The 12,702-nt window shown below is 34.7% G+C and overlaps 1 protein-coding gene across 7 annotated transcripts in view; it reads right to left on the bottom strand.

The window, feature by feature from the left end:
• Positions 1 to 12,702, bottom strand: part of DOCK4 (dedicator of cytokinesis 4) — a 247,191-nt gene that overhangs the window by 13,967 nt on the left and 220,522 nt on the right. For 4 of the 7 annotated variants that reach the window (XM_064655979.1, XM_064655978.1, XM_064655976.1 and 1 more), the window contains 9 exons: positions 11,687 to 11,791; positions 9,720 to 9,861; positions 8,948 to 9,114; positions 7,569 to 7,655; positions 5,718 to 5,915; positions 3,116 to 3,199; positions 1,261 to 1,380; positions 800 to 921; positions 400 to 520 (listed from right to left, as the gene is read on the bottom strand). In XM_064655979.1, coding sequence (XP_064512049.1) covers positions 400 to 520; positions 800 to 921; positions 1,261 to 1,380; positions 3,116 to 3,199; positions 5,718 to 5,915; positions 7,569 to 7,655; positions 8,948 to 9,114; positions 9,720 to 9,861; positions 11,687 to 11,791 — 1,146 coding nt within the window. The remainder of the gene's footprint in view (positions 1 to 399; positions 521 to 799; positions 922 to 1,260; positions 1,381 to 3,115; positions 3,200 to 5,717; positions 5,916 to 7,568; positions 7,656 to 8,947; positions 9,115 to 9,719; positions 9,862 to 11,686; positions 11,792 to 12,702) is intronic. The other 3 variants (XM_064655982.1, XM_064655981.1, XM_064655977.1) reach the window with 1 other exon arrangement.

Raw genomic sequence — 12,702 nt, forward strand, 5'->3', positions numbered from 1 at the left:
AAGAGCAAACCAGTATAAAGAGAATTAAACTAATTACACAGAATGTAGTAAAACATTAAATAAATATAAATCCAATTAATACAGTGAAACAATTCCATTCCACTGTGACAACTGGACAGAAAAGTCTATGTAAGGTCAGATGACTTTGTATCACAGTCCATTCATTGCTCCTTATTACATTTGTAAAAAATTAATGCTCCTATTTAAGCAAGAGGAAACAGTTACATAAAAAGTTATTTCTAAGTTAATGAGGTTAACAGCCCATTTAAAAACTTGTTTTTTAAAAGAAGTATCTGCAATAATTTTGAGATTTCTGAATTAAATAACAGAAGTATTACTTCACTAAATAGCCTTGTAAGAAAGATTCTGTATAGCTTGAAGAATGACAGTAATTTGTACCTGCATGTTAAAAACTTCATCTGAGCTTTCTGACTGCCCAGTGATATTGCTGACTTCAGCAGAAGCTTGGGATGACAGTGATGAGGATGAATACCGATTGACAGCTGGGTAACTCAAGGGGCTATTATAAGAATAAGGAAATACAAAATTGTTAACTCTAACTGTCAATCATAACTTCTCATGGGAAAACAGCACAAACAGCACATGTTTATTAATCTTTAGTTATTTGGGGGCTGGGGGGGGAGAGAGAGAGACAGAGAGACAATATATGTACCAGCTATTCATGGCTGGAGATACTTCAGGCAGACTATACAAGAAAGCGTGCACATAATAGAAGTATTTTATGGGTCATCTTCTATGAGTAACAAAAATATGTCAGTTACTAGTATTTTAAACTTGCCTGCGTCGTGGTATTACCCTGGCAGCATCAGGGCTCATAGAAACAGGCATGGAATTCCGGCATACACGAGGACTTCCATTTGGGAAATGAACAGGACTAGCTTGTACACAGGAAGAAAATTCCTGGCAAGTTATTAAAAGAAGATTAATTCAAATGAACATAATACCATTAAGCATTTTGTAAGATACAGAGAGTAATTTCAATAGTTATATCTGCATTTTGGATCAGCTTCATCATTAGTATGAAAACTATTTTAACTTTCACTGCTGATAGTAAAATGTGACTTTTCTCTGCACAGTATGGAAAGTTTATGTTTCTCTTCGCTTTGTGATTCTGCAAGGCTACAAGCTGTAACGTGGACAACCAACCAAAAGATGTCACTGTTTGTTGCTTGGGAAAATGAAACAATCCTTAGTACAGCTGAATGGTCTCCTGGTCTATCCATGCAACTGCTCATGTACCTGTATTCCCAAGCTTGACTTCATCACAAAGAACTGATCCACCAGCTTTTTGTGTAGCGGCCTCATGTCCTGTGGCACCACCTTCTCATGCACCGCCAAGCCAAATTCTAGAATCTGGGCCTGCAGTGAGGGAAAAATATTTTTTTGATGCATTTTCTTTAAGCTTTCATCATCAACTAGGATACAAATAAAAAAAAATCTAACAAAATGCACATTGCCTTAAAAGCATCAATCTAAGATGCCTGAAAGACCTGTAATCAAACAAGGCCTAAGACCAAAAGCAGTAATACACAAGAGGATTTACGCCTCTTCCCATTTACTATTCAACTTTCCCAAAAGTTTCACCTATGCAAATTCAACTCCAATATAAAAATCACTATGGATAATATAGTGAAAAAACTGGCTAAATAGCAACTTTACAAAGGAGCAGCATTAAACCTTATATTTTCTACAAAAACAGTTGTAAAAAGCATGAAACAACAGCAATAGCCACATCTACCAGAGATGTAATACCTGTAATACATTTGCAAGGAAGTCCATGGTCCCCTTTCCTATTCCAACTCCCCAGAGACCTCTGTTAAAGGTGGCTTTATGTATATTCTTGACATAAGGCATGACAGGCTTCAGAATAACATTACTGAAACTCTAATCTTGCTCAGATTTGGCCACAGGCATTCAAAATATTGAATTGGTTACATGAGGAATCAGATAAACTCAAACTTAAAAACAAAATAGCTACGGTATGTTGTAATATCTTTGGATGAGAGCTACTAGCTGACATTTTCAGGCAGCCTGTGAGTAGGCATGCAGCTGCACAGAATCACTGACCCAAGGTCAGGACTGCAGCACATCCATCCACGTGCACAGCCATCCCGGCACTTCTGAATGCTCCACATTAAATCATCTGCGGGTGCCAGATAGGCTTTAACTGCTATTGCTTGGAATTCACATTTTTGTTACAGGAAGTTATTAACTCCAGTTTTACATTGTAAAGGCTAGTGAGATTAACTATAGCTTGAAAAGAAAAAATTGCAATGTAAATTACCAAACATTATCTAAATGAAAGTAAAGTGAGCTCAGTGAAACTATTCTGACTCCTACTGTCTGAGGATCTGTCATTCAGCTGATCTGACCAAAAAGATACAACGCTGATGAAAAGTGGAATTCCCATCTTGCCAAATACCAATACTCTAACCTTTTCTTCCTAAACTAGGAATAAAATTTGAAATTTCAGCATGCTACATAGACCAAGGATAGGTACCTGTGAGTTTAAAAAGCTGAAATACTTCATAAGATCTTTGATTAAAAAAAAATTTTCAGCATTTTCAAATGGAGATACTTCATATTTGAGGCTAGTAGGTCATTGTCTTACAAATGAATGAAGAAATAATGCAAAAATCATATAATGCATATAATACTTCTCTGTTTAATTTAATCACTTGGCATTTATTTTACTGCCTACCTACTTTGCCAATTACAGTTAGATATCTTTCATTGCAATAAGATTTTTCATGCTTTTTTGCTCTTATGGAAAACCTTGTAGTGAAAATATTTGTTCTGTAATATTGGTAAAACATGTCAAAGAAATATTTGCTGAAGCCATCAAATGTTTCAATGAAATAATGTTTATTCTGTAGTAGTGATAAAATATGTTGTGCAAATATTTGTGTATGAGCATGACAGAACAGGCCTCTCATTCAATCTTTAATTTAGAAGAGTTTGAAGTGATTAAGGTGATGATGGAAAGGACTAGAGAAAAAATATTAACATGACCCAGAAACCTGCTTGTATAGAAAGTTACTGTCTACTTAAAACAGCTGAGCAGGCCACCTAGTCAGTCCTTTCCCCACTGTACCTGCTCGAGCATCAGCTCTCTCAAGCGTGTGATCTTCTCTCCATCCTCTGGATGGTTCAAGATGTATTCTTTGATGAAGAATGCCTAAGCAGAATAATATCACAAAGTAACACAAAGTGAGTAAAAAAATAACTCTTTTGAGTTTGGGGTTTTTTTTTAAACAAGTTTCTAGATAATATTTTCAAATATTTTCAGAGTTCCTTTCTACTGCGATAATGGATAATACATGTTAAATAATTAATCCCATATTAATTGGTGGAGATTATAGGTAAAAAAAAATATAAATGCCACTCAAGAGAGGCTACAAGTTGTTTAGTATCCAGGACAGATTCTGAAGCAAATTCTGAAACCTGCAAATCAGAGTTGAAGACAAACACAGGTTACCTGAACCAAATATCTCTTCCCCAATAATTGTGACACAGAAGTTTCAAATAATTACAAAGAGTTTGATTTTCCTCTCTTTTCGTACTGTGAGATTCCTTGTTCTTAAATCTAAAGACATTGTATGCTATTATATTGGAGCTGTGACATTATCTTCTTATTCACTCTTAATATAAATAATGTTCTAAAGAACTCACAGTGGCATTGATGTCAAAAAGATATACTTCTCCCTTCAGGAGCATCTGACCAACATCCAGATATGTTCATGAGCTTATGTGACTTTCCAGTTCATTTCCAGTGCTCAAATTGCACCACCTATAATACCCCAAAGTCATTTTACCCAACAGCAGTGGTCTGGTCATAGCATTCCCTTTGTTTGGTCATGATTGCATCTTTCTTAACATAATGACTATTCTACCCTGCAAGGAGATTATATTAAGTTTACAATTCTTGACATTATTCTGTAAATAAAATGCCCAGCAGCCCATTTGAAAGATTTCTAAAGCTTTTAAAAATGCATTTGTCACAAAAAGTGTCTCTAAATATATCTGTACATACATACACGTGGCTTTCTATCCATAGAGTTGAGAGGATAATAGTGGCTGCTCTGGGCTATGTTTTCCTTTTGCACCTGTCTTAGCATTTCCCTCATAGACTTCTTACTAGTTCTCCATCCAACTTTAGCTCTTAAAATCTTTGCTATGCAGAAGCATTTGTAAATATGGGGAGCAGTAAAAACTGGAGATAAATATATGCCTTCCTCTGATTCAGTTCCAAAATTTCATGCTGTGACAAAAAAGCAAAGTGAAACAGATAGGAAGGGAAAAGAATTTACAGAGGAGAGGATAACAGGCACCGTAGAAGATAAGAACTGGCAAAACAACAGGAAAACATAAAATGACTGAAAAAGGGACATGCAAAGAGAAGAATAAGCGTGAAATGGAAAAAAAAAAAAGCCTCACAATTATTGCTAGCATTTTTGATGTTTAAAACACAAATTGCTGAAAAGTTCTATTTTAAATATATAGTGAGAGGCAGAAGGGAATTGAGACATAAAAACTGTCTAGGAGATCAAGAATTGCAGCTAACAACAGCAATAAGAAAGGAACAAGCAGCATGCTTGTGAAAAATGGAGAGCTATGCAGAGGCACTAAGCTAGCTCTGACACTGTTAATTCAAACCAGACATAGTTCTGACATGACTGTATTTCTCCAGGGACTCCCTTCATGGTGCTTTACTATGTTAAACAGTTTTGTTGTTTAAAGGCAGTTGGGAAACATCAAACATGTTACTGCTTTTCTTTAGTCTCACAATTTTCATAACACTGCAGTTTTGATGACAGATTCTAACACTATACCAGATTCAATTTCCTGTAGTTTAATTTAGATGCAGTTTTATCAAATTTAACACCTTTGAGTGAACAGCCTTTGAGACAAGTGGACAAAATGTTATTCAACGTGACATCTTCAAAGGAACAACCAGTAGACTTAAGTATTTCATCAGAATATGGAGAAAGAGGAAGATCAAGTTGGGGTGAAAAAAAAATCCTTTCTTTTTACTGTGGTTTCAAAATTCCACAGAACTTTGTGCAAATACAGCATCCCAAACACTTACGGTTCTCCTAAGGTTATTCAGAAACTATAAAAATGACCAACAACTTTTGGGAACAAATCCAGTGTTAGACATTTCTTAATTATATGTAATTTTTTCTCTAGATTTTTCTTCCCCCAGAGAAAATAGCTTTCCTTAAAACTTGGAAAAGAGAAACAAGAAGGATCTAGAAAATTACGATTCTTCAAGATAATAAATTTATCATTGAGGACTTTTTATATATATATATGTATATAAAAATGAGAATGTCAGCACAACAAAGTAAATTTACTGCTTGGCCAGAAGTAGCTCCTGACCTAGCATAGGCAGTGTACTATAATAATGTACTTACAATTAACTATTTAATTGAAAATCTCCATACAAATCACTGAAGAATGTAAGGTAATCATGAATTGATTCATTGCTGGAATAAGTTTATGGTGCTATCTGCAGCAAAACAGTTGTTTCAATAAACTATACATCCTTAATATCACCTAACCCAAAACTGCAATATAGGTATAATTATAACTATTATTCATATAGTACTTTCTGTCCTTACTTCATACAGAGGAGCTGCATCTGTACAAGGAAAGAAACTGGATTTTTAATAAACAGAAAATAAATTGCTTACCTCTTGGTATCTAGCAACTCCACCATTAACTGCTGCATCAATGACCCCATTTAGACACATTGTGAGAGGGTTAATGTTCTGCATCTGTCGCGTTTGACACTGACTAATCAGTGTTCTCAGCTGCTGATTCTTATTTTCTAAGACTTCAATAGCATTCTCAAGAGGACTCATTTCCACCTGAAAGGACAGTGAGCAACACTGCAAACAACTTAATCTTCAGTTGAAAGATGAAATAATATTATGGTTAATTTTTGATTTCTTAAAAGAAAACAATGTTATTCTATGTTCTAGAGTACTAGGACAGAATATTTTTCTCACCTGGGTTACAGTCCATGAGTATACGCTCTGTGCACAGAGAGATTTGATTTTATCATGTAATCAATGACCAAAACAAACAACTGTCCCTCTCTTGTAGATTTATTGTCTGACCTTGAAAGATGAGTCAGCCCTTTCTACAAAACATTCACCTACTTTCAGCCAGTGGTGGAACTCCTGGAGTTCAGGGTTAAACTGTCCTTGGTAACTTTACCTAAACTGGGCTTGAGATCGGGGAGCTTCACCAGATTAAGGGCACAGAGCAGAGTTTAAGTATTGGTGACGTACTTTCTCCACCCAAAATGAAGTCAAAAACTAGACAGTATGAATAAGGAATTTGAATGTAAGTTTTAAGCTGAGATGATGATCAAGTTACAGTCAAGGGCAGTCCTTGAGCAGGATGTGCCCCATGTCTCTGGAGGGAGAGGAAGCTTTTCTCACAGATAGCTTGAACTGCAGCAGAAACAAAAGCTTTTCTAACAGGTAGCACGAACTGCAGTAGAAACAAAAAGCTAAGCAATGAGAAGAGTACAGGCCTGCAGCTGCTCTAATTTACCCAAACATACAAGCACAAATCTGAGTCATAATCTCATATATGGCCAGGAAAAATTATTACAGTTAGCTTTAGGAAATGGTGACTATAATAGTAACATAACAATAAACTGAGGGTCTTCAGATTAACCTAGTAAGGACTCAGCAGGAGTCAACTAACAAAATTTCTCATGTCACAAACAATTTTTTGATTTGTACTAAACTCCATTTTTGATTTTCTACAGGAGAATATCAGGATGGTGAATGAATGACATTTTGTTGCTATTATGAAAGAAAAATACAACTGAGTTTTAGAGAAAATCACTTATACTATGGTATCCATATATTTAAAGGGATTATTGTAAAACTGGCTTTGACAAGAAGGAAAATAATTATAGGTGTTGTACTCCTGGCCTCAACAATTGACCAGTTATTTGGAAGTCTTTATAGGAGAAGCCCTCCTCTGAATACAATTGGAATGTATTTAAGGATTTTCCAGGAAATATAACAACAAGAAAGGAGAAGTAATTACAATGTGTCAGTAACAGATTGCTACATTAGACCCTATTCCTACGGGTTCTGCTGAGCAGCTCATGGCATTTATTAAAGTACAGGAACTTGGAAAATGTTTCCTTATCAAGTATACTAACAGATACATTAAGCTATAGATATTCTAAGTATTAAATGTTACATCGTTCTGAGTTTTAAGAAAGTAATTTGCCAAAAATGTGTTTTCTTGGTGTGCCCATTATTTTTCTCAACTTCTTTTTTCCTCAACTGTTTAAATTAATCATAAGGGTGGTTCTTAAAAATACTTTTCAAGACAAGAGAAATCAGAAAACTCAAAATACTTCGTAAATAATTTTGTTGTAGCCAGCTTGAGACCTTGCACAAAGAAATTACACAGTAACAAATCTTAAAGTAGTTCATCAAATAAAATCAGCCCACATCTGACTAAGGAAGTAAACCAATCCACAAAATGTATTGATAAAATCTCATACTCACCACTTCACGTTTTTCCACTTCAAACCAACGAGATATTCCAGGTAAACTCTGCACCAAGATCAGTGTGGTTCTCTCTACCCATAGACTCTACAATACACAAAAAGAATTTATTTCCCTGCTTTGCTCCTATATTTCCCTTAATTATTCCCAGGCTTCTTTATGAATACCTTCACTTAAGTAATAGTACACATTAAAAAAAAGTACTAACATCCAAGTTCCTACAGAAATGTCTATCCCATAAGCTGATGCCATTCACTTTTCTTCTTACTTTCTAGCTCCTACTACTAAGCAGTAATTTCTGCTGATTCTTTATTCTTAAGCATGGTATTAATCTATACTATATGTTGTTCTCAAATGTCCAAAAGTCACTCACAACTGAATTAACATTTTAATATTTCCTTTCCAAGGTAACGTCTGAGAAGAGCAAGAGTTCAGAAGCAGAACAACTTACAGATCACAGAGCGTGACCAGCTCTCCTCTATGAAGTCCTATCTGAGATTCCACAATGCATGGCTGACTGTATACTCAAGTGTACTACTGGTAAACACTTTATGCAAGTGGTTTGTAAAATGACAAATGAACGCATAGGATAGTGCTTACACAAAAAGCTGTACATTTAAAACAAAGCTTAACTTAAATGAGAAAACAACAGTGACTCCATTTAGCTAATTTACTACCCTTACAGTTCTTTCCTATAACTTTATAACAAAACTATTACAGGATAACTCTTTTTGTCTGTCTGAATACCAGAATATATTCTGCATCAGGATGTGTTTCTAGTGGGTCAGAATTCAAATTACATCAAAAGATGAATTTTCAGGGTGACATTTTTATTAGGAGGATCAGAAGGAATTTACATATTAGGGAAGGAACTACGGTTTTTACCTGAGACAATCTCTAAGTTCAGAGGTAGCTTTTCATCTTGATATTACAGGAACAGAACATTATGCCTCAGTTTAGTCAAAACTGTCTCTCCCTTGCTCTAGGGAGAGATAATTTTAGGCAATCCTATCCATACCCCAGATTACGCACTTAACAATGTTTTCACATCTGCCTCAGAAACTCTTCTGGAGACTACTTTGCTCTCTCCAGTTCTGCCTTCTATATATCACAGATGCAAAAAAACAAATGGGTAAGTTTTTCACCCCTATTCACATACACAATGAGACCTTTGCATCCCCTATATATTTTTCGTGTTATTTTATTCAAAATAAGAAGTGAAATAATCAATCCTGAGATTCATCTCCTCTAGAGAATTTGTTATTCCACACTCAGTTGAGTAACACAACTAGAAGACAATGTTTCAATAACACAGCTGTTGCTGATGTTAAAAATAAATCCATAGGTCCAGTAGCTCAGGAAAGGGCATGATACTTTACCTTGAATTCATTTTCCTTGTCCTTGGTCCCTTTGTGAAATGGCCTGTCATATCGGAATCGCCAGATGTGATTTACTTTGTAAAAGCTCTTGATGTTATCAGGAATGCCATCTCTCTGCAAGACTTCTTGGTTTTCTGGAATTGGTGTCACTGCATAAATCTGCAGATCTATATGTAAAGAGTTAAGGCTATCCCACTTCATTCAAATTAGCAAAGCATATTGACTTCTGAAGCACTACAGAAAACTCTTTAAAAACTGTGTATTGTGAAATGCTTCTAGACTACTAATGGTTTGGGAAAGGAACAGGAGAGATTTTTTGATCGTTTCGTATTTCTTTGTACTGTTTTGCTGAAAATTTCATCTTTATTTTTGAAATAGAACTACTTACATGGAATAGTACATGGAGTAAAGGGATTTAATTAAATATATTCTTACACACAGTATGTCATGCCATGCTAACATAATGTACCGTAAGAAGTTAAATTACTGTAACTTGAACTGATATGCCATTATCACAGCAGTGATAGTTCTACAAGTATTTTTAACTAAAGAAAGAATGTCAATAACCTATCAAGGAATTTTTAAATAAAATCAACAGATACAAAAAAAAATTCCAAACATAATAGAGTGATGGGGACAAAATTCAGGGTAATTCTCAGGGTAATTTCAAGGAAGGCACATTTGTGACTGAAATTGTCTATAGGTGTCCCTACATTTTTTAAAAGCATGAAAGATATAACTGCAGAGTATGGCTTTGTGATTATGTGGATACACTGTGCTTCTGCCTGAAAGATGGTCTCATCTGGCTGATTAGCATGTTGCATAGCAATGGCATGTGGGAACTCATTCAACATGCGCTGCTGGAAGGCCTCCAGCCTTTCATAGTCATGTCCTCGGCAAACAAATTCCTTATTCTGAGTAGAATAAGAAAACAGAAATGAAGAGCAAGTTACATGAAAATAATTTAGATCCAAACACACGCTCTTAAATACAGACTTTCCAGGCAACTTTTGCATCATTTTAAGAAGGGAAAAATAAGAAAAAAAAAGGCAAGAATGAAAATAAGGAATCTAGAAAGAATAGGTTACGTAGAAGAAGGAAATTTTATCATATAAGGTATGTTTTATTCAAAAGTCCTGAAAAATGGAGTAACTATACTTTAAAGTTTAATAAAAATCTGAAGGGAGAAATTGTTCTTAGTGAAACAAAGTATGTAACTAAAATGACATATCAGACTATATAAAACATGTAACAGAAATATAACCCAACAAACAGTGAAGACATTGAAATGGGTTGGAATTCCATTCCATGAGGAACTAAGAAAATTTGCTCTGATGTTATACAGTTCTGAAGAAAAACATGGCATAAGAAAATTGGTAGAAGGCATTCAATTTGCCTTATGCTCTAAATGTTTATCAATTATCAGCCTGGTAAATTAAAATGACCCAGTTTTTGCAATATGAAGTAAATGAATACTCCTGGCATTGAATTCTGGGAACTTTCAAGGGAATTGCTACAAGAAAACAACTGTAACAGTATTATTGTTCAACTAAAATTAAAATGTGAAATTTTATTATGAAATTTATTCTTTATTCCTTCTACAGCAAACATAGCTAGACTTACAAACTGCTTTGCCATTAAAAAAAAATTAAATCAAATGTATTGTTTATCCTTGTTTGTGTTGCAAGCAAAAATCTGTGCTGTGCACATTTAACTTGAAAAATGCATAAGAAGATGCATAAGCAGTGGAAGACCCAAGGTCTGAAAGTACTGCACTGTTATGCAAGTGAACTTCTTCCAGTACTTTTATTCCATCAGCAATCTAAACATTAAATTCTTTCTAATTAACATTTCAAATTCAAATATAACAGAATTTATACTAAGATGACCACTAGGTAATATCAAGAACTATATTCCTATTAGGCTCCTTTTGTGAATTGCTTTTAAAGGAGAGAGTTCCATTCTATATTTGCCATTTAGAAATCATAATTTTCCCCATCACTAAGGCCAAGATAAATCAGGCTTTTTAGCCCTCCATACACAGAGGAGGTTCCTTCATCACTTATTTCAATAACCACAGGAAGAGGAGGTTAGATTATGATTGCATCTGTTCCATGAATAAGAGGGATTCTGTCCTCTTCCCAAGGTGACAGTCAATGCAGCTAAACCACTGCAGACTGTGGATGAGGGGAACAGTGTAAACACGACTTACATTTTCAAGGGCATTTCAGTAACTTCAGAATCCCAGATTAATGAACAAGAGTAATAACTTTATGTATCTTGTCAGTTTTAATACATTGATAATCAATGAAACTCAGCATGTGGAACTTCCAAGTCATTAAAAAAAAAAAAAAAAGAGCTTGAGAATGTAATTACTTAAATGCTAAATTACTGGGGATACTTCTGACAGCCTTTTTCTGAGCACCAACCACCAGAAACAGAACAGGATAAAGGGAACAAACTACTGTGAAAAGATGACAATGGTCTGTAGAACAGTACAGGTGCATGGTTTCCAACATAAACATGAATATTAAGTTTATGGGGGACTCTAGAAGGCTACCATTCGTCTTTCCATTAGTAAGGACCTTTTCTTAACCCTGAAAAATGAGGGTAAAGAATTTCTCAAAGGATAAGAACTTGTATATCATATGAACAAATTTTCACATAAAGAAAGTGTTTATGAATGACATAATCTGCCTTCCACAATGACTCCATTCTGTTTATTTTCAATTCACTTACTCTCAAGAAGAATGGGAACTTTTTCCCATAGAATCCAACTCTGAAAAATTCTGGCTCCAAACGCTGTTGATCCATAATTTTATCATATAAAGATGCTTCCATCATCTGTGTGAGATTGATAACAAATGCAATTAGTCTTTTTTGAAAACACTTTTTTATCATAAGCTATCACAAAAGGGAGTGTCTTTCAGCTCTGGAGTATCAGAATTGCAGTGTATCTCTGAGCAACAAGGACATCTCAAAGTCTCTGAATGCATCAGATTAAGTAATTATACCTCTTTAATGACCTGAAAGTTTCCAAGAATTAAGAAAAAAAATCCTTTACATATGAAGCACCTATATTAAAGGGGTAAAATAGAAAGGCAGTTTGAAACATATCACCCAGTAATCCGCTAATCATCCAAACACATGGCAGTAATGTGGTCAGTTTAATCAGTGAAGTCCAATTTCCATATTCAAGACAGTTGTGTCTAAATCATTCAAATGATTTAAGCAACAAATCTGAGTTCCTTTAAAATCTCACAATAGTAATTAACATAATTTTTGATCAATACATCCTGCTTTATCTCACTCAAAACACTGACACAAAGAGATCTTAATGTCAGTCCCCTTTTTTTGATGGTATTTCCAGCAAAGTTTTTAATACTGTGAAAAAAACACCCCACAGTATTAGCCCTATTTTAGGTAATGCAGTCAGTTACTTAATATGCATATGATATCAACAGCTGCCTAATTATATTGCTATGGGAAATCCCCACCCCTCCATTTTTGGATTAATGTAGGTGGCACAGATATAGTAGAAGGATATTTCAAACATAAAACACATTAAATACAATTAATTGAACATGCATAAGCTAATAATTTTATTCACATGATGATAGTCACTTTGCTTTTGCTTATAGAATTCTGCCAGTGGCATATCTAAATACATATGGAATAAGCAGATCACAGAGAGTGCTGCCATATAGCCCTGTGTTCGGAATTTTGCATAATGTTTTTAAGCAGCTCTGGATTAA

The sequence above is a fragment of the Pseudopipra pipra genome, chromosome 5, assembly GCF_036250125.1.
Source record: "Pseudopipra pipra isolate bDixPip1 chromosome 5, bDixPip1.hap1, whole genome shotgun sequence".
Taxonomy (NCBI): Eukaryota; Metazoa; Chordata; class Aves; order Passeriformes; family Pipridae; genus Pseudopipra; species Pseudopipra pipra.